Source organism: Onychostoma macrolepis, chromosome 05, assembly GCF_012432095.1.
Source record: "Onychostoma macrolepis isolate SWU-2019 chromosome 05, ASM1243209v1, whole genome shotgun sequence".
NCBI lineage: Eukaryota > Metazoa > Chordata > Actinopteri > Cypriniformes > Cyprinidae > Onychostoma > Onychostoma macrolepis.
Window position 1 is genome coordinate 25,175,063 of NC_081159.1, and position 21,986 is coordinate 25,197,048.

The 21,986-nt window shown below is 36.6% G+C and overlaps 1 protein-coding gene across 2 annotated transcripts; it reads right to left on the bottom strand.

Annotated features, from left to right (window-relative positions):
- Window positions 1–635: 635 nt before the first annotated feature.
- akap10 (A kinase (PRKA) anchor protein 10) lies at window positions 636–21,238 on the bottom strand. Of its 2 annotated transcripts, none has more exons than XM_058777277.1 (15): window positions 20,961–21,238; window positions 17,667–17,714; window positions 14,788–14,973; window positions 11,125–11,688; window positions 8,896–8,994; window positions 8,447–8,531; window positions 7,533–7,656; window positions 6,915–7,051; window positions 5,738–5,882; window positions 5,452–5,622; window positions 5,200–5,315; window positions 4,775–4,854; window positions 3,488–3,540; window positions 3,270–3,365; window positions 636–2,024 (listed from the first exon to the last, which is right to left on the bottom strand). In XM_058777277.1, the coding sequence occupies exons 1-15, from the start codon at window positions 20,980–20,982 to the stop codon at window positions 2,019–2,021; spliced, it is 1,932 nt and encodes a 643-aa protein (XP_058633260.1). In that variant the 5' UTR covers window positions 20,983–21,238; the 3' UTR covers window positions 636–2,018. The 2 variants fall into 2 exon arrangements, with proteins under 2 accessions (XP_058633260.1, XP_058633259.1); XM_058777276.1 differs by having other exon boundaries at window positions 637–2,024; window positions 4,775–4,857; window positions 20,961–21,237.
- Window positions 21,239–21,986: the final 748 nt, after the last annotated feature.

Below are 21,986 nucleotides of genomic sequence, written 5' to 3' on the forward strand. Positions count from 1 at the left end.
CCCCATTTCTGAACTTGTTTTAGTTCAATGAAATTGTTTTAAATAAAAGATCAAAAGGATTAATAATGTAGGTTTATTTTCAGAGCCTTCTTTGATCATATTTACCAAGGGTACCAACAATTCTGATCACGTGCATACACACACACACACACACACACACACACACACACACACACACACACACACACATACATATATATGTGTGTTTTCTAGTTATGCTCAACATATTTCACTGACTTGAAACCGCCTAAAGGGACATATTTATTTAAAAAATATTGAGATTGAAGGAAAAGATGGATATTTCAATCATGATTTCAATGTATATTATTTGTATAATATATTTCAATGCTTTTGCAAGTGAACATGAATGCAATTTCTTTCAAATGCTTTAAAATACTTAAAACATGAACAACTGAAAGATTCATTAGTCATTTTTAATGATTGAATGTGGAAATTATATATTTTAAAAACGTGCATACTACTAACTAGAAAATTGGTAATGTTACTCCAAAACTAACTAGCCAATGAGAACCTTCATCTCTGAGACCTTGCCCACCCAACTTAAATTGTGAAAGCAAAAAAGTTTGTGAAAGTTGAAAGCTTTTTACTTTAATAACATTTTCTTTTTTCTGTTTTATAGGATTCTTATTTTGTTGGAATTCATTTTATTTGAGTTATGCTCAATACATTAGCACAAATCCAATTTCAAAGTGCAAATCAATAATATTCTGCCTACACGGGTAACTGTAAAACTCTTTGTTCAATCGGACCCATGAACAAAAACAAAACACAAAGACTGCATCAAGAGACGTTTCAACAATATATGTATTTAAATCAAACACATTTAAATATATTATAGATTAAGTACACATATATGTCAGAAAACATATTAGTGGTACATAGTACCAAAAGTCTTTTTCCTGTTTCTCGTCCACATCTCAATGAGGTCCAAAGCAATAACTTCATGTCCAAGTACACGTTTCAAAAGGAACAGTCATCATTGAGATTTGCTTAGACAGAGTTTGACATATCATACAAAAAAAAAAAAAAAAAAAAGACAATCACCATAAAAAGAACTAACATTAATATATGGCGGTAAACCAGGAATCCACATTTATACAGAACGGGGATAAACATTGCCCTAGCAGTTCAGTTTTTATATCTCTACAGTCTAGAATCAGATCTGGACAGGGTTCTAGAGGGAGTTCTGCAGTCAGGGAACATTTTCCAGGCCCAAGTTCATTAGTTCCCATTCCAGTTTGAACTGTAACATCAGTCACTTCAGCTCCATGAGAGAGGGACAGAACAGTCTCTGACACTGGCTGACTTTCATCCACTATGGCATACCAATAATCTGTAAATAAAACTGTACATAGCCACCTTGGGTATTTATGCATTTCTGTTTATCTGTTTATTTGTACTAAAAAAGGGCCTAAGCACTTCATAGCCACTCTTTAAAAAAAGTGAATGAAAAAGAAAGATAAAAGAAGTGTGAGATAAGAATTAAGATGAGGAAGGAAATATTTAAGTCACAGCCACTTTGTAGTTCCCGTTCAGATTCCTTGTGCACTTCCTGTTGGCCGACATGGTAACAACTAAACGCAACAGCAGGTACTTTCTGAAATTTTTCTGTGTTCTTTCAGTTTTGTTCTGAAATTTTGTTCTGTTCGTATGCTGTGCAATAGATCCCGCTTGTTTTGTTTACGGGTTTATTCATGTCTGTATTTAAACTCTTTTCGCTCCTCTTCAAATAATAAACAGAATTCCTTCTGAGCGCTAGAAATGATGGGGTGGATGGGGCGGAAAACATATTTTGGCTAGTAGTGTGCATATCTAAACACTCACGCTCTCACACACAAACACATGCAGGAAGTCATGGAATGCCTCTTTCAAGGTCCTCACTGATATGTTAATGCAGTTCAGCTCTGAGTTCATCTTCAGGTCGTTTGCTTCTCCAGTCATTATGCAGAGGGCGACAGGAGGGAGGGTAGGAGCTGCTTCCACACTTAACGAGAGGGTCATAGCTGATGAAAACAGAACAGGTCAGATTCTGCACACCTTCCTGTCATTCTAAAATAAATACAAATTTAAATTGACTACTAACCCCAGTGCCGCTACACAATAAACACTTAAATTGTTAGTTCACCCAATAATACAATTCTGTCATAGTTTTCTCACATCTTCATCTTCTTCCAAACCTGCATAACTTTCTTCTAAGGATCTATAAATGGAGATCTTCAGCAGAATGATGAGACTGCTTTTTGCATATAAGAAAAATGCACATTTTGGCATATTTAAACTTGCCTTACTGTGGTTTGCTGAGCCATCCACAAAGTAAATTTAAGTAAGGGATAATGTACTAACAACTGGTTATCGCAAAATAATCCAGGCCAGGCGATAACTACCGATAGGATGTTTATTATCCCATTTATTACATTGCTAAAATCTAAAAAGGGTTAATTTGTTATACAACCATACCGCTTCTTACACAGATATCAATAATTATATGGACATGAAATAGTAATTTGAGATAACACCATTTTAACGTCTCGCATGTTTATTATCTTAAAGTGTAATAAAATGTCAGGCACTTCTTGACTCACTATAATTCACATGACTTCAATTGTAGAGCAGTTCCTCACACAACCCTATTGTATGCCTTGTATGGTCTAGTTTTGTGCCTTTTGTGAATTTGTCTTTTTTAACACTTGACAGCATCCGTCCACACTCCGCTTCATTGTGTGAAAGGCAGTGATGCACTAAAATTTCAGCAACCAAAAATATTCGGCTGAAACATCAAAAAATAAATAAATAAAACAAATATTTAGTTTTGGTCACAAGTGTTTTGAAGAACCAAAAGCATTGATCAAAACACTGATTTAATTAGCACTTCCCAAATGATGCATCTTGACTATTTTATACATATAAAGTGGATAAGATATAACAGATAAACATGATGTCAGCAGTGTGGAAATATTTACAACTATATAAAAATTTTCTTTTAACTGAAATATTGAGAGGCGACTCATTGTCGAAGAACTTTGCTACACCAGATTTAATTTGTTACCTGAGAACACAACACTCTGAACAGTATACCGGGTTGGATTATGCAATTGGCCAAACCATAAAAATCTGAGGAATTGCCTTTGTTTTCCATAGAAGAAAGTAAGTCTGGGTTTGGAACGACTTGAATAAATGACAGAATTTTCATTTTTGGGTGAAGTTCAAGAAACAAATCTTTATGAATGCAAAGATAAAATAAGATGTACTTTTGTTGCCTTCACTTCAGGGCTTCCCTGGTGTCCCTGCTGCATGACATCATTGACGATCATTTTTGCAATCTTCCATGCCATCTCTTCTTGTGCCTGGCACACCAAAAACAAAGACAGCACATATCATGAACTATAACCAGCTTAAATCCATTTCCACTTAATTAAAACATTAGAAAAGATGACACGTCATTTGAATGAAATATGCAGGTGCACACCTCATCTGAGTTTCCTTGCACCCATTTCTTCATTGCTTGAGAAAACATGGAACCTGATAGAAAGGAAATAAATTAAGAGCGAGTGAGCTGGACAGAACAGTGAATCTTGCTTTTCACTGCTCCTCAACACAATCACCCCACATCACCGGCTACTTATCGCCATGGCAACACACTCTCTGCACTCAAACTGAAGACATCAAGAGCACTTCAGCATAAGTCATAACTAAGAGCCAACTCGCACAATACAAAACATGTGCAAGTGTGTGTCAGTCAGAGACAGGCAGTGGCGGTTCTACATTGAATTACTCCCCGGGCGAGACCCCCTCTGAGCGCCCATATAAAATAAAAACATGGCGAAAAACATTATTAGAGAAAAACATTACTTATTGCAAAAATAGTGGTAATTATCTGCACTTCTGCATTGTAATACATTATAAAATAGTATGCAATAACTTATTGAGTGTAATTTTTAAATTTTATTTCTAATTATTAAATGGATGCCACCTTATTGGGACAAAAGCCCTCTCTACACCTACCCTAACCCTACCCGATACTTTATGTTCAACTCTTTGATTATTTCCTTCATTTTTATTAAAAAAATAAATGCTTTTCTGATGTGATGTGATTTGAAATTTAAAAAGGGAGAAAAAAAGTTCGCCAAAAGGCAGATTCGAACCTTGGTCGATCGTGTCCAAAGAAGTGTAACGCAAATTTTACCATCTGCACCACTGAATCTGATAACTAGTAACCGTCTTTTGCATATTTGACTATCTCAATCATACATTTGTGGGTGGAGTTAATGTAAATAGCCTCTGCCAGCAACATAGCTATTTGCACTTAAATAGACACTCCGATTTTTTTTTTTTTTTTATATTCCCAACAATTAAACAGTTGCCCACATAAAAAAAAACACTTCCCGCGCCCCTGGGTGTGACTGACTTTAGCCCACTTGTCCCACTAATTTGAGAGAGGTGAACTGTCCCCCGTGGCCGCACCCCCCTCCCCTTTCCACTTCTCACACAGCTTCTGTGCTCGGTACCTTCTCAACAAGCAGGGGCGCCAATTTGCCAATTCCCCGCACAGTTATATGATAGATAATATGATAGATAATAGAAAACCGCTTAGCGTCGCAGATGATTTTTTTTTTTTCCAAGTGCTTGTGCCGCCCCCCACGTGTCATGAAAAAATTCCGCCCCAGGCGGCTGCCCCGTTCGCCCATGCCTAAAACCGCCACTGGAGACAGGAGAAAAACGTTTTCAAGAGCAAATGCATGTGTGTGTGTCCTACCCTTGGATTTCTTCACATCTGGCTCTGGCTCAGCCTCTCTGATGAACTGGCCCAGCTCATTCACCTTCCCAAAGGTCATTCTTCTGAGATGAAAGCAAAAAAAGCTGAATCTGGATCTGAATCCAGTGTTTTGTGCACAATATCTTTTTCTGCTGGCCCAGGCAGACCACAAAAAGCTGACTTTTTATGTGTCAGAAAAAGTAGGTATTTTCACTCGTCAGCCAGTGAGAAAAAAATATTACCTTGATGTATAAATTGTTCAACTTTGCAAGGCCTAAAAACATATCCATGATCAATGAATGTTTAATGTAGTGATGGCCTTGAACCATCCTTTTTGTTGAATATTAAAGATGTTTATGTTGTACCAATCTGAGGTCCCATGATGGGAAGGAAGTGTAGCATGAAGGTTTCAACCCCTGACTCACCCAGCATATGGTCTCTGGTAGAGAGACTCAGGGTCCAGACTGGCGATGTCCACCGTTATCGCCTCATCGAAGTTCTTCAGGATCTTGACAGCCGCTTTTTTAGTACCTTGCTGCAACTGAAGGTGAAAACATTTTGAGAAGATCAGGACAAAGTTAGCCATACTTGCATCCATATTCTTGAAGAATCCTTGTATTATTATGAAAAACAAGTGGAATGTAGCTTTTGGGGAGACTATCAAACCAGTCAGTCACCTGGGCTTGTGACCCTTCCGTGACGCTTGAGTTGCGGTCGACCTCATGGGTCCAGCCCTGGCTCGGAGTGTTGGCATTTCCTCCAGTAAACTCATCCACCCGTACGGAGTTGATAAGGTCGCTCAAATACTTATAGTAAAGGTTGCTTGACAGAAAGCCTGGCATGTAAACCTGAGGTTGAGAAAAGAAGAAAACTTCAGAAGGATGTTTCTTCCTAATACCAAGCTTCCACCTTCATCATTTTTTGTACACTTCTAGAGAAAAGTGTTGTGGCGACATAACCCACCTTTTCCATGGTGGTCCAGGCCTGTCTTAGTGGAGTGTTGAAGCAGTTTGGGAGAGGTCCGCCTTCTCGACAGATATTGGATTCAATCTCCATCCGTACAGAGTCACCAAAACCCAATGGATTTGTGGCTTGGAGTGAAAAATACCTAAGCAGATCACATGAACTGTCATGTCTTCTTGTCTACCGAAAGTAATGGTTATGCTGTTGCCACATCTTAAACACTACAGAGGCATGTGCACAACTGCATAGTGTCAAAATCAACAGGCCTATGGGCTGCCTGAATGACTAGTCAGCAACAAGGAAGCTCTGTATAAAAATGCTGATTTAGAGTTATGTCCACCATAAACCAAACAGATATGTTTACATGTTTAAGTCTGGGGTCAGTAAGATTTTCAACAAGTATGCATTAAATTGATACAGTATACATTTATAAATGTTACAAAACATGTCACAAAAGAGTACTATTTTAAACAAATGCTGTTCTTTCAAGTTTTTATTCATTAAAGCATCCTTAAAAAGAAATGTTATAAAAATATTAAATATAAATGTTTTTTTGTCTTCTTGGGCAGCAAATCAGCATATTAGAATGATATGCATAATGATAATGATATAATGATAGCATAATATGACACTGAGATTGGAGTAACGGCTGCTGAAAATTCAGCTTTGACATAATAGGAATAAATTACATTTTAAAATGTGTTAAAAATACATTAAACTAAAGAAAAATTGTTGTAAATTGTAATATTTCACAATGTTACTGTTTTTGATCACACAAATGTATCCTTGGTGAGCATAAGATACCAAATCCATTTGAATGTTAGTGCAGAAAAAAAACCCAGCAGGGTAATTTTAGGCTATATTTTAGACATTGACACTAATTTTTAATTTTTATTTTTATTTAGGTTTAACAATATTTACCTAGAAAAAACAAACAAAAAAGGCTAAAAATAGAATTTTCAGAGGTCGACAGAAGCCTATTAATCCATTGTATTTATAGCAACACCACTTAAAAAAAAAAAAAAAGGAAAAATAAAAATTTCCTAATGAGTTAATCAAGGGAGGGGATGATAATTAGATGACTAGTTTTTTAGTTAGCCATCCTGATCCATCCCTAATAGTAGACTGAAATAATGTGCCAAAACAAAGATTACACTGAACTTCAAATAGGACATACTTGTCATAGAGAATCATGGCATCATTCTGGGCTTCCTGTCCATCATACTGGCCTTTCTTGGCAGCCAACTGATCTTGAAAGTTTTCTGCAGCCAGCCAGAACTGCAGCACATTCATTGCATCCTCCTTCTCCATGTACTATATTGGCACACACACACTTTGAATTAGGTTTCAATCCTACTTTATAATCCCTTGGCACTTCAAATGTACTTGGATCAGAAATCCATCAATTTATACGCACACTTGCACTTTTGGTGCATTCTGCCATTTAGAAACAGGTTTTGGGCAAATTGTCGAGCTCAGCATATTTCATGTGCTTATACAGCTCTATGCATAAATTCAAGATAAATTCAACTTGAAAGTGTGTTCTAAAAGGACACATAATATCTGGACTCATAAAACACTTAAATCTAAGTTTAAAGCGCACTTAAAAAGTAAAGAACATTACATATAATTCAACATCTATACTTATATAATTGAAAGTGCATACAAGAAAGATAATCTACAGGAAAATTTGGGTTATACAAGTTAAGCTGTAAAAAGTAATGTACAACCATATTTAAAATTGTATTAATGCTGTAATTTCCTTTTAAACAGAGGCTGAAGTGAGTGCCCTCACCTCAGAGAAGTAGAAGAGGGCTGACTCGCAAAACAGGATGTCCGCCAGGAACACAGAACCACTGGTCAGCACCTCAATCTGGTACTTACAGAAATAATGGCTCCGCAAGAACTCACTAAAGTGCCTGTAAAACAGGTGCCCGACATTTCCATGTAAATACAGAAAGAGAAGAGGCTGGATAAACAAATACATTTCAAATAAATTGAGAGAAAACATTAGGCCTGTAAATTGTGTCAATTTTGTATGATTAATAAAATAAAAAAAACATAAAAATAGAATTCAATAACATAATGCAAAATAACAATTCATGGATTTCATCAAAAATATCTTCATTTGTGTTCCCATGATGAATAAAGGTCTTACGGGTTTGGAACGACATGAAGGTGGGTAAATGACGACAGAATTTTCATTTTTGGGTGAACTATCCCTTTAAAGCCTCAGCTCTACTATGAGAAACCTTGTAGCCCCAACTCTACACCTCGCAAAACCAGTTTTTAAGATCAAAAACAGCTAGGAGAACAAATGGAATGGAACCAAATACATTTCAATCATGACAAATCTCTGAACAGCATGTTAATGTATGTGACTGTTAATCAATCAGCTTGCACCATGTAGTAAATTGATGCGAGTGCTAGCATATTGTATGTAAAGGACCTGTCAGCTTGTGCCATCTAGAGTTTCATAAATGAACTACGTGTGTCTATAAGGCTTTTTTAAGCTAAAATTATACTCCACATATTATTTTAAAAATGCTTAATGAACGGCCAAAGACATTTCTCAGCATGTTTATACAGTCTGTTTCTAGAGTACATTGGATGTAAAGAATAAAAACTGATAAATGTACAACTTTACAGATAAGATATGAGAGCAATATGTGTGAAGGACAAACACTGAGAGTGAAATTAGCTACTTACTGTTGTTCGATGATGGAGAACACAACAGATTGTGCAATGACAAAGCAGTTTGGGTCCACTTGTCCGTCTTCCCCACAGATTTTCGCTAGCAAAAGAAAACAAACGGTTTTGTTTACTCTATCCTAACAGAAACGTGAAACATGAAAACAGAAAAATTAAACATGTATAAGTGCTCTCACATCCGAAAAAGCAAAGCTATTCCATTCCATCCAATCAAAAAGAGTCATTTTTAAGATATTTAACATAAAAAAAATTTTTACTTAAAAACTGAAATAAGGTATGTAATGACAACAAGCTTCCTGAAGATAAATCCATAAAACCAGGCCCTCATTTCCTAATCACCCAGTATCTCCTATAAATATAATTATCTTGTTCAAACAGATAAAAAAAAAAAAGTACATCTTCAGCAGTCTAAACAGAGAGGTCATTATGATAAGGAATTTTCTTACCCACAATGTCGTTGCGTATCTGTTCAGTGATGGGAATCGGCCTAGCAGCATCTGGAGATATGTACTTAGTGAAAATGTTAACCGCATCTCTCTCTATACCTACAAATGAGAAAAATCAGTATATAAGGAAATTGAAAATAGGATACAGCGGGTAAAGATGACGGACAAATCAGACTCAATCCACAGCAAACACCTTTATCATATTCAACATCCCTGTTCACAGACTTACAGAAGTGTGCTAATTCACATTTCAGCCATGGCTATTCATAAAAGCCTCAAGTGTGCTTAAGTGTCACTATAAATCAAACAAATGACTAGTACAATTAGAGCAAAGGCCTAGGGACAAATCTAACATCTACACCTTGTTAAACATTAATATCAAACTCAAATACAGGATGGGCGCATATTTCATACTGAAGAGCATGTCAGTACGCTTGTATGCAGTGTGCTTGAGACACCAGAAAAACTAAATTTAAAAACTAAAAACAGAAGTATATAGTAATGTATAGATAAGAATGGATAAGGTCAATGATTTATCTGAATTATGGTTGACGATCAGCCATCATGAGTAGTGCGACTATGTTTAAAGGCCATGTTGAAAGTGTTTAAGTTTAATGGGGGTCTGTGAGATGAGGAATCTCATCAGAGCAAGTTTAAATGTTGAAGTGCTTTTCATAAAATTCATTTTTAGATGCTGAGAAAAGCCAGAGACAGCCTTATAAAACGCAATGAAGTGGACAAAGACTTGTTCTTTTTTAAGACAGCGAAGGCTCTCGCAGCAGAAGCCACGGGCTGATAGGATCTGACTCCTCTTCTAAGCTGATTTGATGTCTTTCGGCTCAACTGACTTTTTCCATTCGCTGCTTTTACAGCCTGGAGCTTCTTTGTATTAGCCGTTAATGAATACTCAGCTCCTGACTTCTGTTCATTGTAGTAGTTCACTGCCAAGATGCTAAATGAGATCATTTACCAAGACTGCTCTATAAAACCAATGCCGCATGGATATTAAAAGTCATCGTCTGATACGAAAGGAATATGTTGTAATGGTAAAAGGCCACTAACCATGAAAAACTTAAGTACAGAATATCCCCTATGGATATAAAGGAATGCTCGTAAAAACTCAAGCTTAAGGTACAGTTTTTGTGAAATTACTAAGGAACACTGCAAACCATGCAGTTTTGAAGTAGTTTTTTCCCCTTAATTTAGCCAAAAGGTCATGTAGATGCTATACTGATCAAACATCAAATTTGCAGGTCAGAGTTCACCAAACTTTAACTTTTCTATTTGTATACAGGTTTTTTTTTAATCATTATGGACTTAAAGCCAAGCAAGCAAGCATGCACCATAAGTATTTAAAACATGCAACTAGGATGCACAACAATAAAATTATGGAAGGAATAGTAGAAAAGATTTAGTTTTTAAATTATTATAAAAGTGTGTGTTTCTAATCTAAGTGTAAAAATAGAGAACATGAGAGTGCAAAACATACAAATATCTAATATATATATATATATATATATATATATATATATATATATATATATATATATATATATATATATATATATATATATATATATATATATATATATATATATATATATATATATATATATATATATATATATTTTATATATTCTTTAGCCAAAACCAATATGGCACCAATATATCAGACATACCTGTAATTTTTCTAAAGGATAAAAATATAGGCAAAACATCTCACGTTAACTTGAAAATAGTGTAATAAAATCACCTAACCTTGCCTGGACAAAGCTTTATATTTTAACTAGTTTCACTCTAAGCTTTGCCTAGTGTTCATGTCAGGATACCAGGAAGGAATGCGACATAACTACCTGGAAAGTGAAGGAATTATACAACGATAACAAATAACCAGAGATTCATCAATGTAATAAAGTAGGGCCACATTAAGACCTTTTAGACAAATTAGCCTATCCATTTAAAAGTGTCTTAACAAAATTCAAGCGTCGAATTACTGTTTTACATTGTAAATGTGGTTTACTCTGGTGATCAACAGCACGCCACAGAACATGCTATTGCTACTTAAGTAGAATTTAACTAAGAATCCTCCTTTAACCCTAAATTACTCAGGAGATCATCTCAGCCAGCACTTATTAAAAAATACCAGCTGGAAGGACTAATTGCAGTAACACAGTCAAAACAAACAAGTAAAATACATTGAACAACGAGGTTACCATAACTTGTACTCACTTTTCATAAGTTTGTCAGAGAGGCCACTAGTAGACTGGCCTTTAACTGGAGTGCCTGTCTTGGAGGAGGGCTGTCTGGTGGGTGTCTCTGATCTTAGGCTGGGCTGCAGGTGGGGAGTCCCAGGACGGGTGGCCCCCTCTGAGCTAACAGAGTTCCGGTGACCAATCAGAGCCCCGGTATGAAAGTTAGTGTCTTGGGGGCTGGGGGTGTGAGGTCTGGAGGAAGTCCGGGAGGAGAAAGTGTCCTCTTCATCCCTCTCATCCAGAGTTGAGGGTCTGCTGGGGTCGTCTGGGGAGTCTGGTGAGTCGGGGGATTCCAGGGCAGTCGCAGGCTCAGCCAAGGTGCTGTGTTTGACTGAGTTGAGGCTGTGCGCTCTGACCCTAGACCAGCTGGTGGATCGAAAGCTCTCAGCTTCAAGCCAGAAGCGGACCAGGTGCTCAGCTGAGCGGGTCTCCATAGACTGTATGAAGTAGGGCATGGCCACATTATCCCGCAAGATCTGGTCTACGGTTTTAGAAAGCCGAGACCGAGTCTCTTGAACCTGGTAGTTGACACTGGAGCGACCTGAAAAGCAAAGACACTTTTTAAACCCCATTGTTACAATCCATATTTCCTTAATGCAGAGACAACATACTTAAAAACACAATCGCAGATTTGGCCTGGTAACAACCAACGGTTCTTTGTACGTCGCTTATTACATCCGAGATCATTTGAAAGATGCGAATGTGTATTTGACTAAAATATCTGGATTAAGTTGTCTAGATTACTGCGCATTCTCGTGTTCCCCCAAAAAGGGCAGATGTATCGATACTCGAAACCACGATCAGCAATGCAGCGATTGGCTGGCGGCAAGACAGCAACGTAATGACATCATATAATAAATTAAAAAAGACACCTGATGAAAAAAAAATTGACAAATTTCTGGACCTTTATAAGGAAACAAAACTACATAAATGTTATAATAGATAAATGAAATGTGCACCGTTTTCAATTTTTTATTTATATTCACGATTTCTTGTATTTGTACAGGCTTTACATTTTTATTTCAATGTTGTAATTAGCAATTCATTTAACTTTATCTTTGAAGCAGATTTATAATGTGACAGCATTAATTAAAGATTCTTAAGGGTCAAGATCATGTTATTTGCATCTCCTGCACTCCATCAAGCCACTCCCATAATATCTGTCACCACTCAAATTAATGCACGGCTCAGATTAACTGTATTGCATGTGTGCAAGACTAATACAATTATAGAGTAATTATTTCATCACTAATAAATCTTTTGATGCATAAAACTGGCTCTCTCTACAGTATTATAGACTACACAACATTATTATATTATTTTCAAATTAATTTTTAAATTATTATTATTTTAAATTATTGTCCCTGGATCAGTAGGGTGCTCTTGTAATCAAGTAGCGGTGGCTGGGACAGATTTTAAGTATCAATTCTGCTTAAAAATATGCAATCTAATCCTGTTTACATGAAATAGGCCTGCTCCCGAGCAGGTTTAAGCTTACGGATCTGTTGCTATGACAGCAACTCCAGGATGAGCTTTGAAGAACCAAATGATCCAAGATCAAGTGAAATCGTCAACAATCGAATCCGCTGAGTTAGTGACGCACGAAGAAAGGCCCCTGTTAACTGATTTGTGTATTGAAATTCTGATTAAGCTTCACCCTTTTTATATAAACGGGGATTAAACTCAGAGCACCTTTAATGCCTCTACTTCAAACCCATGACTTCTCCAGACCACACCCAGCAATCCATTTATAATATACAGTAGCAGCACAGACTTTGTTCCATAAATAAAAACACACAAAACAAATCTTATAATAGAGCTGTGACCTCCTTTGAATGCTTTGAAAGGCCACACCTTCCTCTTTCAACCAGAAGATGGTCTGATTAAAACATTTACTGAGATGTGAACTCAGGGATCCACACAATGAGTCCAGTATAAGAAAACGCAAAGGATGGTACTTGAGATGAAAAAAATACTAACCTCCTTTGTGTAGGAGGCAACACGTTAATATTTGACGTTAGAAGCATTGTCTTTACCAAAGTTACCTTGCAACACTGGTTTGTCAACATGTAACGTTTCAATGTTACATATCTTTTTAAATGTAAAGGAGGGGTTAGGACATCATAACAAAGACATTCTATCCAAGGGTAGATGATAACACTGAAGATGACTTCTACACCAAGTATGATAACCAAACCTTCTAAGCATGGCCAAATTTAAAAAAAAAATAATAATAATTAAATTTCAATATATCATCACTGTTGTACTTTTAATAGTTAAAGTTTCAGAAAAAATATTTAATAAAAAAAACTATAATAGTTGAAATGGGGCATTTAATTTAAATTTACAGTAAAATACTGTGAAGTGTACAGTTATTGAAAGTGAAAAGGAGAAAAGAGAAAAAACGTAAATTGATATTCCCAGAACTCTCTGTGTGACACTTCACATATGATGGTTTATCATTGAAATAACTGTTTCTTCTTAGTATTACTTATGTAGAATTATGTAAATTAGGGCTTTGTTACATCTTGTGTTATTAAATTAATGTTTTTTGTGTATGAACCTGTGCACCTTTTAAATGCTAAATAAAAGAATTTACCTCAGCTTGTAGAAAAGCTACTTGAATGAACAATGATTCATCATGTGGCTTTCTCTTTACTATCTGTGTTTTCAGCTGCCATTTTTTACTGTTAACTTCACAGATTTTAATCACTGTAGGAGATTTCAGGCCCCCTGAAATAAAAATTGCTTTTTGTCCATGTTTTAAGACCACCGAAGCTGCAGGGAACAAAAGTCTTCTGGATTTTTTTTTGAATGATGCATTTTTGTTAGCTGTATAATCAAATCTATCTATCTATGTATCTATCTATCTATCTATCTATCTATCTATCTATCTATCTCAGCCTCACTTTAATTTGTGATAAGTTACATTTTGTCTTTGACGAAGGTCTAAATGCAGGTATACTAACAAAAGTGGATAAAATCAACTTTAAGAAAATATATGCATTTAAAATGTACATATTTAGTCTTACTTTTCCTGGAAAACAGACTAAAAATAATGATTACATATACTAATCATAATGACAACCAGGTGGTTATGTAATGCGATAGCCCTATTTGTGAAAAAGAAGCACTTGGAGAAGTAAACAGACAAATAGGCATAGAAATAGTCTTCTAAAACCAGGTTAAAGTGGAGGAGCTTGTGCAGGTTTTCACCAATCACAGAGCTATGACAAGGTTAAGAGATTACGGCACTTCACACACAAATCCAGCAGGCCAGTGCGCTGCGAAAGCCATTTCAGTAACAGCTTCACAAAATCCCTCCTCTAATGTGATAATTCCTTCTCCCTCGGCCACGGACACACACACACACACACACACACACACACACAGTTCAAAATGCTCAGCACAAAACAGTAAGTCATTGATCAAATGTTGCTACCAAGCCCACCTTAACTAAAAAATAAAAAATAAAAATACAGCAGCTTTGAGATCAAACAGTTAAATTTAGGCTCAATCTCTCAGTTACAGTCTTTAACAGTAGACGGGAAAAAAGCCATTTAGCACATAAGTTAAAAGTCCTTTTGGACATGTTAACTCTACGTTTTGAATCAGTGTGTGTAATTCATAGCTGGTGTACCTAAGTCTCCAAAGTGTGCTGCCTCCATGTGGCTCGGCTGTTTTTTGAGGATAGCAGTCCGGCCACGGGCAAAGGAGTCCATGTTGGCTGAGATAGCATTGATGGCCACATGGCTGGGTCCCGCTGCCTCCAGGATAGCATGATGGTTACGGCCGCTAAGAGAGGGGGAGTGGGGCGACACTTGGGCTGGAGAGGAGCACACAGAGCAGGAACATTAATACACAACTGAATTCTATATTTTCTCCCAGTTCCAATCTACAAACCTGCTCTGCTAAGCTTTGTAAGAAATGCTTACCACATGCTTATAAACCTAAGCATGTCCTAACCTAGCCTAAGCCTCAACTGGCTAGTTATTCATTTAAAGAGATCACTGAAAATGAAAATTGTCATCATCACGTCATTCCAAACCCATTAAACTTTAATTAATCTTCTAAAGTAGATACTTTTAATGAAAACTGAGGTTTCTGTCCCTCTATTGAAAGACCAGGTAAACAAAACACTGCAGATCCAAAAGTGACAAAGGCATCATAAAAAGAATCCATAGGCAATGTTTAATCCGAGTCTTGGGAAGACATATAGTCATGGCCAAAAATATCGGCACCCTTGGTAAATATGATCAAAGGAGGCTGTGAAAATTTATTTGCATTATTAATCCTTTTGATCTTTTATTTTAAAAAATTCACAAAAATCTAACCTTTCACTGGATAATAAGAATTTAAAATGGGGGAAATATCATTATGAAAAATGTTTTTCTCTAATATACATTGGCCACAATTAACAGCACCCTTTCATTCAATACTTTTTGAAACCTCCATTTGCCACTTTAACAGCTCTAAATATAATGCCTGATGAGGTTAGAGAACACCTGACAAGAGATCAGAGACCATTTCTTCATCCAGAATCACTCCAGACCCTTTAGATTACCAGCTCCATGTTGGTGCTTCTTCTTCAGTTCACCACTCATTTTCTATAGGGTTCAGGTCAGAGGACTGGAATGGCCAGCAGAAGCTTGGTTTTGTGCTCAGTGAGGTTTTTTGAGGTTTTTTGTTTGGATTATTACAGCTGGAAGATCCAAACATGGCCCATTATAAGATTTCTAACAGAGTCAGTTACTTTTAGATTTTTTTATCTGTTGGTATTTGATAGAATCAGTGATGCCATGTGTCTAAACAAGATGTCCAGGACCTCCAGCAGAAATATAGGCCCACAACATCAAAAATACAGCAGTATATTTCATTGTACACATGGGGTACTTTTTTATCTCTGTGTTCACCAAACCCATCTTGAGTGTTTGCTGCTAAAAAGCTCATTTTTTAGTTTCATCTGACCATAGAAGCCAGTCCCATCTGAAGTTCCAGTTGTGTCTGATAACTCAATATGCTGGAGTTTGTTTTTGGACGAGCGAGGAGAATTTTTCTTGAAACTTGAATTTTTCTTGGTGCTGTTTGACTATTTTTTTATAAGGTTTTCTGACCCCGAGACTCAACTATTTTCTGCAATTCTCCAGCTGTGGTCCTTGGAGAGGTCCTCAAACTCTCCTCCTCACCGTGCATTAGGACGATATAGACACACGTCCTCTTCCAGGCAGTAACGTAACATTTTATGTTGATTGGAAATTCTTAATTATTGCCCTGATGGTGGAAATGGGAATTTTCACTGCTCTAGCTCTTTTCTTAAAGCCACTTCACTAATTTGTGAAGCTCAGTTATCTTTTGCTGCACATCAGAAATGTATTCTTTGTTTTTTCTCATTGTGATGGATGATTAAGGGAATTTGGCCTTTGTTTTCCCGCCTATTTATATTTCTGTGAAACAGGAAGCCATGGCTGGATAATTTCATGTTCATAATCCCCCTGGAGTGCTCAAAATTGTGAATATGAATGGGAATATACTTCAGAGATATTTTACTCATAAGAATTTCTAGGGGTGCCAATAATTGTGTCCAATGTGTATTTGAGAAAAACAATTTTAATAATGATATTTCCCCCCATTTTTAATTCTTATTATCCAATGAAAGGTTAGATTTCTGTGAATTTTTTTAATAAAAGATCAAAAGGATTAACAATGCAGATTAATTTTCACAGCCTTCTTTGATCATATTTACCAAGGGTGCCGATATTTTTGGGCATGACTGTATAGTGTCTCTTTATATGATAAACATATAATTCAGGCTTTTATTTACATATAAACACACACACATAAAGCACATCACATATGGTAAACATGGAAACATGTTTGAGCTACTGCGTTTACCATATGTGACGTGCTCTGAGTGTGTGTCTGTTCTTCATATGAAGCAATCATATTTATTCATAACATAATTCAATATCCTTACTTTGCAGAGATTTTCCATCATTTTAAATAAAAAAAAACAAAGGATAAAAAACATGCTAGTCTTAATGGCTATTTAAACAAAAAAACATGCAAGATATAGATACATTTTTAAAAGCTGAACTCATTTTCACTGTGTCATGTCTGAGATGCTGCAAAAGAGTGCAATAATCAAACATGAACATCTAGTGCATGTTTACATAGAAAAATTATGTAAAAAAGCAGCACAGCATACTTCAAAAATGCATTATGTTTGAACAGCCCAATAGTCTTTCACCTTTAGAGACATGACATTTCCATATGTAGGGTCACAAAGAACTAAAACTATAACCTGATACACATTAACCTGGTCTACTGCTCTACATTCCAGCATTTTCTATGGCATCTCACTACAACATCACAAATCTGACAAAAATGACTAAAATGAAAAAGGACCAACATGAAAACAAGTGAGGCTGGAATCTGATGAATATATCCAGTATACAGTGTACATAATACAGTATATAAACAGCGTAACATAAGCACAGTAAAGCAGCACTGGACTCTCACCTTTGCTGGCTTTGGCATCTGCTGGTCTCTCAGGTTCCTTTCCTTTAGCTATGAGATAAAGAACATAGGAAATATCATTTATAATTTACAGCATTTCTTGTCCTAACGCACCTGTTTATTCAGCACAAGGGTCACTTAAGAACAGTAGCTGTCTTTCTTTGACACCCAACAATAAAACAAAACAGCATGGGTTAATCCAGGAAAGCCTACATTTTTGACTCTTTCCACTTTATGTTTTCTGGATTATTTGCATGGGGTGAGGCCTTGTGTGGAAAAAAAACACCTGTGGCAAACAGTCTTGCGTCATGAAACACAAAACAACAATAATTTCCATCATCCCTATCATTATTGGGAGACGTGCAAGCAAAAAGTGGGTATGATATTGGTCTATACAATGAGCAGCATGTACTACATGATTTCAAACATTTCATAGTCCTGTGCTGTGCTAATAACATACATTAACCCACATATCTCTGATGGATGAAAAAAAACATACACTATATTACAAAGACTACACAGACTAAGAACAAAGAGAAGTGATGTTCCTGTTAAATAGGACATGGACTAAGAGGGCATCCTTCCTTCCCTTAGGGCAGCCACATTGATTAATGCACACTGACTGAAGTCACAGGATACATGTACAGGTCCTGGTCATATAATTAGAATATCATCAAAAAGTTGATTTATTTCACTAATTCCATTCAAAAAGTGAAACTTGTATATTATATTCATTCATTACACACAGACTGATACATTTCAAATGTTTATTTCTTTTAATTTTGATGATTAGAGCTTACAGCTCATGAAAGTCAAAAATCAGTATCTCAAAATATTAGAATATTTACATTTGAGTTTGAATAAATGACCATCCCTACAGTATAAATGCTGGGTATCTCTTGTTCTTTGAAACCACAATAATGGGGAAGACTGCTGACTTGGCAATGATCCAGAAGACGAACATTGACACCCTCCACAAAGAGGGTAAGTCACAGAAGGTCATTACTGAAAGGTGTGGCTGTTTACAGAGTGCTGTATCAAAGCATATTAAATGCAAAGTTGACTGGAAGGAAGAATTTGGGTAGGAAAAGGTGTACAAGCAACAGGGATGACCGCAAGCTTGAGAATACAGTCAAGCAAAGCCGATTCAAACACTTGGGAGAGCTTCACAAGGAGAGAACTGAAGCTGGAGTCAGTGCATCAAGAGTCACCATGCTCAGACATCTTCAGGAAAAGGGCTACCAAGCCACTTCTGAACCAGAGACAACGTCAGAAGCATCTTAACTGGGCTGTGGAGAAAAAGAACTGGACTGTTGCTCAGTGGTCCAAAGTCCTCTTTTCAGATGAAAGTAAATTTTACATTTCATTTGGAAATCAAGGTCCCAGAGTCTGAAGGAAGAGTGGAGAGGCACAGAATCCATGTTGCTTGAAGTCCAGTGTGAAGTTTCCACAGTCAGTGATGATTTGGGCTGCCATGTCATCTGCTGGTGTTGGTCCACTGTGTTTTCTGAAGTCCACAGTCAACGCAGCCATCTACCAGGAAATTTTAGAGCACTTCATGCTTCCTTCTGTTGACAAGCTTTATGGAGATGCTGATTTCATTTTCCAGCAGGACTTGGCACCTGCCCACACTGCCAAAGGTACCAAAAGCTGGTTCAGTGACCATAGTGTTACTGTGCTTGATTGGCCAGCAAACTCGCCTGACCTGAACCCCATAGAGAATCTATGGGGTATTGTCAAGAGGAAGATGAGAGACACCAGACCCAACAATGCAGATGAGCTGAAGGCCACTATCAGAGCAACCTGGGCTCTCATAACACCTGAGCAGTGCCACAGACTGATCGACTCCATGCCACGCCGCATTGCTGCAGTAATTCAGGCAAAAGGAGCCCCAACTAAGTATTGAGTGCTGTACATGCTCATACTTTTCATTTTCATACTTTTCAGTTGGCCAAGATTTCTAAAAATCCTTTCTTTGTATTGGTCTTAAGTAATATTCTAATATTTTGAGATACTGATTTTTGACTTTCATGAGCTGTAAGCTCTAATCATCAAAATTAAAAGAAATAAACATTTGAAATATATCAGTCTGTGTGTAATGAATGAATATAATATACATGTTTCACTTTTTGAATGGAATTAGTGAAATAAATCAACTTTTTGATGATATTCTAATTATATGACCAGCACCTGTATATGGTTTTTGTCCTGTGGGGAGGGATTCTGGGAATTTTGGAATGATCGGTCACTCTATTCAAAACTATAACTACAAAATAATTATTATGGTTTATAATGTATGAACATCTAAAGATAGCAGCGTTCCCATCCATTCTGACCAGTGAATTCTCACCAGATAAGGATTTTTTACAATATTTTATAAAGATTTTATATTTACTCTTAAGAAATTTCCACAACATAAATATTTTACATGCCTGGAAATCTTAATTTAAACTTCCCTGACATTTCCAGGTTTTCTATGACTATGAATCTTGTAAAATGTTCTCAAATTAGTGGTTCTTTTCTTAACTTATGAGTCTCAGCTAATTTCCAATGGCACACCAATAAGTCTTAAAATTAAGTAAATTCAATTAATTCCAGAGGTACGAATCAGCTTAAATAGGTCGGCCTTCAAATACTGTCTTGGACAAAGGGGCCTTTGGAGTCAAAAAAGTTGAAAATCACTCATCTAAGTCCAATGAAATATAATGGATACAGCATTTGCAAAAAATAGCTCGTTCATACCATCAGATCAAATATGTCAGTTAATGTCACCCTTGTCAAAACAAATTCCAAACCAATTCCACTGTTATCAACTTTAAGAATAAAACTTGAGTTCATTCAGTAGGATTCTATATTATTCTTAAAATCATTCTTGTTTCATTCCATGTTATAATATTCCAACATGAGGATTTTCTGACATGGCGAGCCTACCTGACACTACATCATGCGTGTTACCTCAACGTTTATACAGAAGACACAACGGGATTTTAAATTTTCAGTTAGCAGCATGAATTTTAACAATAACATGTGACTATAATCCACAAAAAAATCTCAAAGTTCTCATGTGGTAACCTAAAAAACAAAAACCGTGCACTTGAAACAGGAATATCCCATCTCTCTGGAGTTAACGTAGACGGTGTACAGACGACAGCGATGCATAAGAGGAATTTCATGGCCATAACAATAATAAAAGCGTTTTAATGTCACATTCATGTGGACACGAGCTCAGCATCGGTCCAGAAAAGCCCACTCTATCCGGCGAACATCCCTTCATCATCGAGCGGAGCACTTCCTTACCTTTCCGCCTGAAGAACGACATGATGAATCTGACGCTGTGAAGACTGGCTCAGCTCAGAGACAACATCCCGACAGCTCCCGAGTCCCTTCATTCATAACACTCTGTCGCGCACAGCTTTTGCTTTGATCATCCACATCTGCGGTCACTGGCAAAACCCAAAAACGTCCAGTCCCCTCTCAGCTGGCCCGGTCGCCATATTGTCAATAAACGCCTCACTTCCGGAGTGTCTGCGGCACAGCGCTGCTGCTGGAATTATGGGAAAAGGCTCGACAAATGAAAAGACTTCATTCCTGTACATGCCACATAGGATTTCTCTTGAAGAATAGCCTGTGTTATCAGCTGACATGAGATCTCAAGCAGTGACAGCAGGGTCCTGCGGCTAGGTGACATTCTGACTGCTGTAAACATCATTTTTACGTGCATCACTCCAGTCGTTGTAGGACATTACAAACGAATCCCTGTCAAATCAACTTAATAATTGCGTACTACATACTCTAATTTATTATTTCATTAAATATTTGGTATTATGTATATTTATGTGCCTTATGTGCCTCAAGGATTTCCCTCTTCACCATGGATGAAAGATTTGACCAAATATTTCTTAATTAATAATGTTTTCAACGTGTAAATATGCACATAATGTAGTTATTTTAATATATTTTACTATTATTTATTGTAAATAAATTAATAAAGAAAATCAAACTTACTAATGTCTTTCCCAATCTCATCTGCGTAAGAAGTTGTCGCGTGACGAATCTTTATTTTGGCGGATAATAGCCTATTATTACTGTTTGCCTGTTGCATGACATGAATGGATATTTAGCGTTTTTTTTTTTTTTTTGTTTTGTTTGTTTTTTAGCAACACAACAACTGCAGAGGAATCTAAACCTAATCAAAATAAAGACAGATGAAGATGTCCGACTCCAGACCGGACAGCCAAGGTGATCCACAGCTCAGTGTTTCACATTTATGTCAAGAAAAGGACCATTTACATCCAAATGTAATTTAATGCACACAGAACAAAA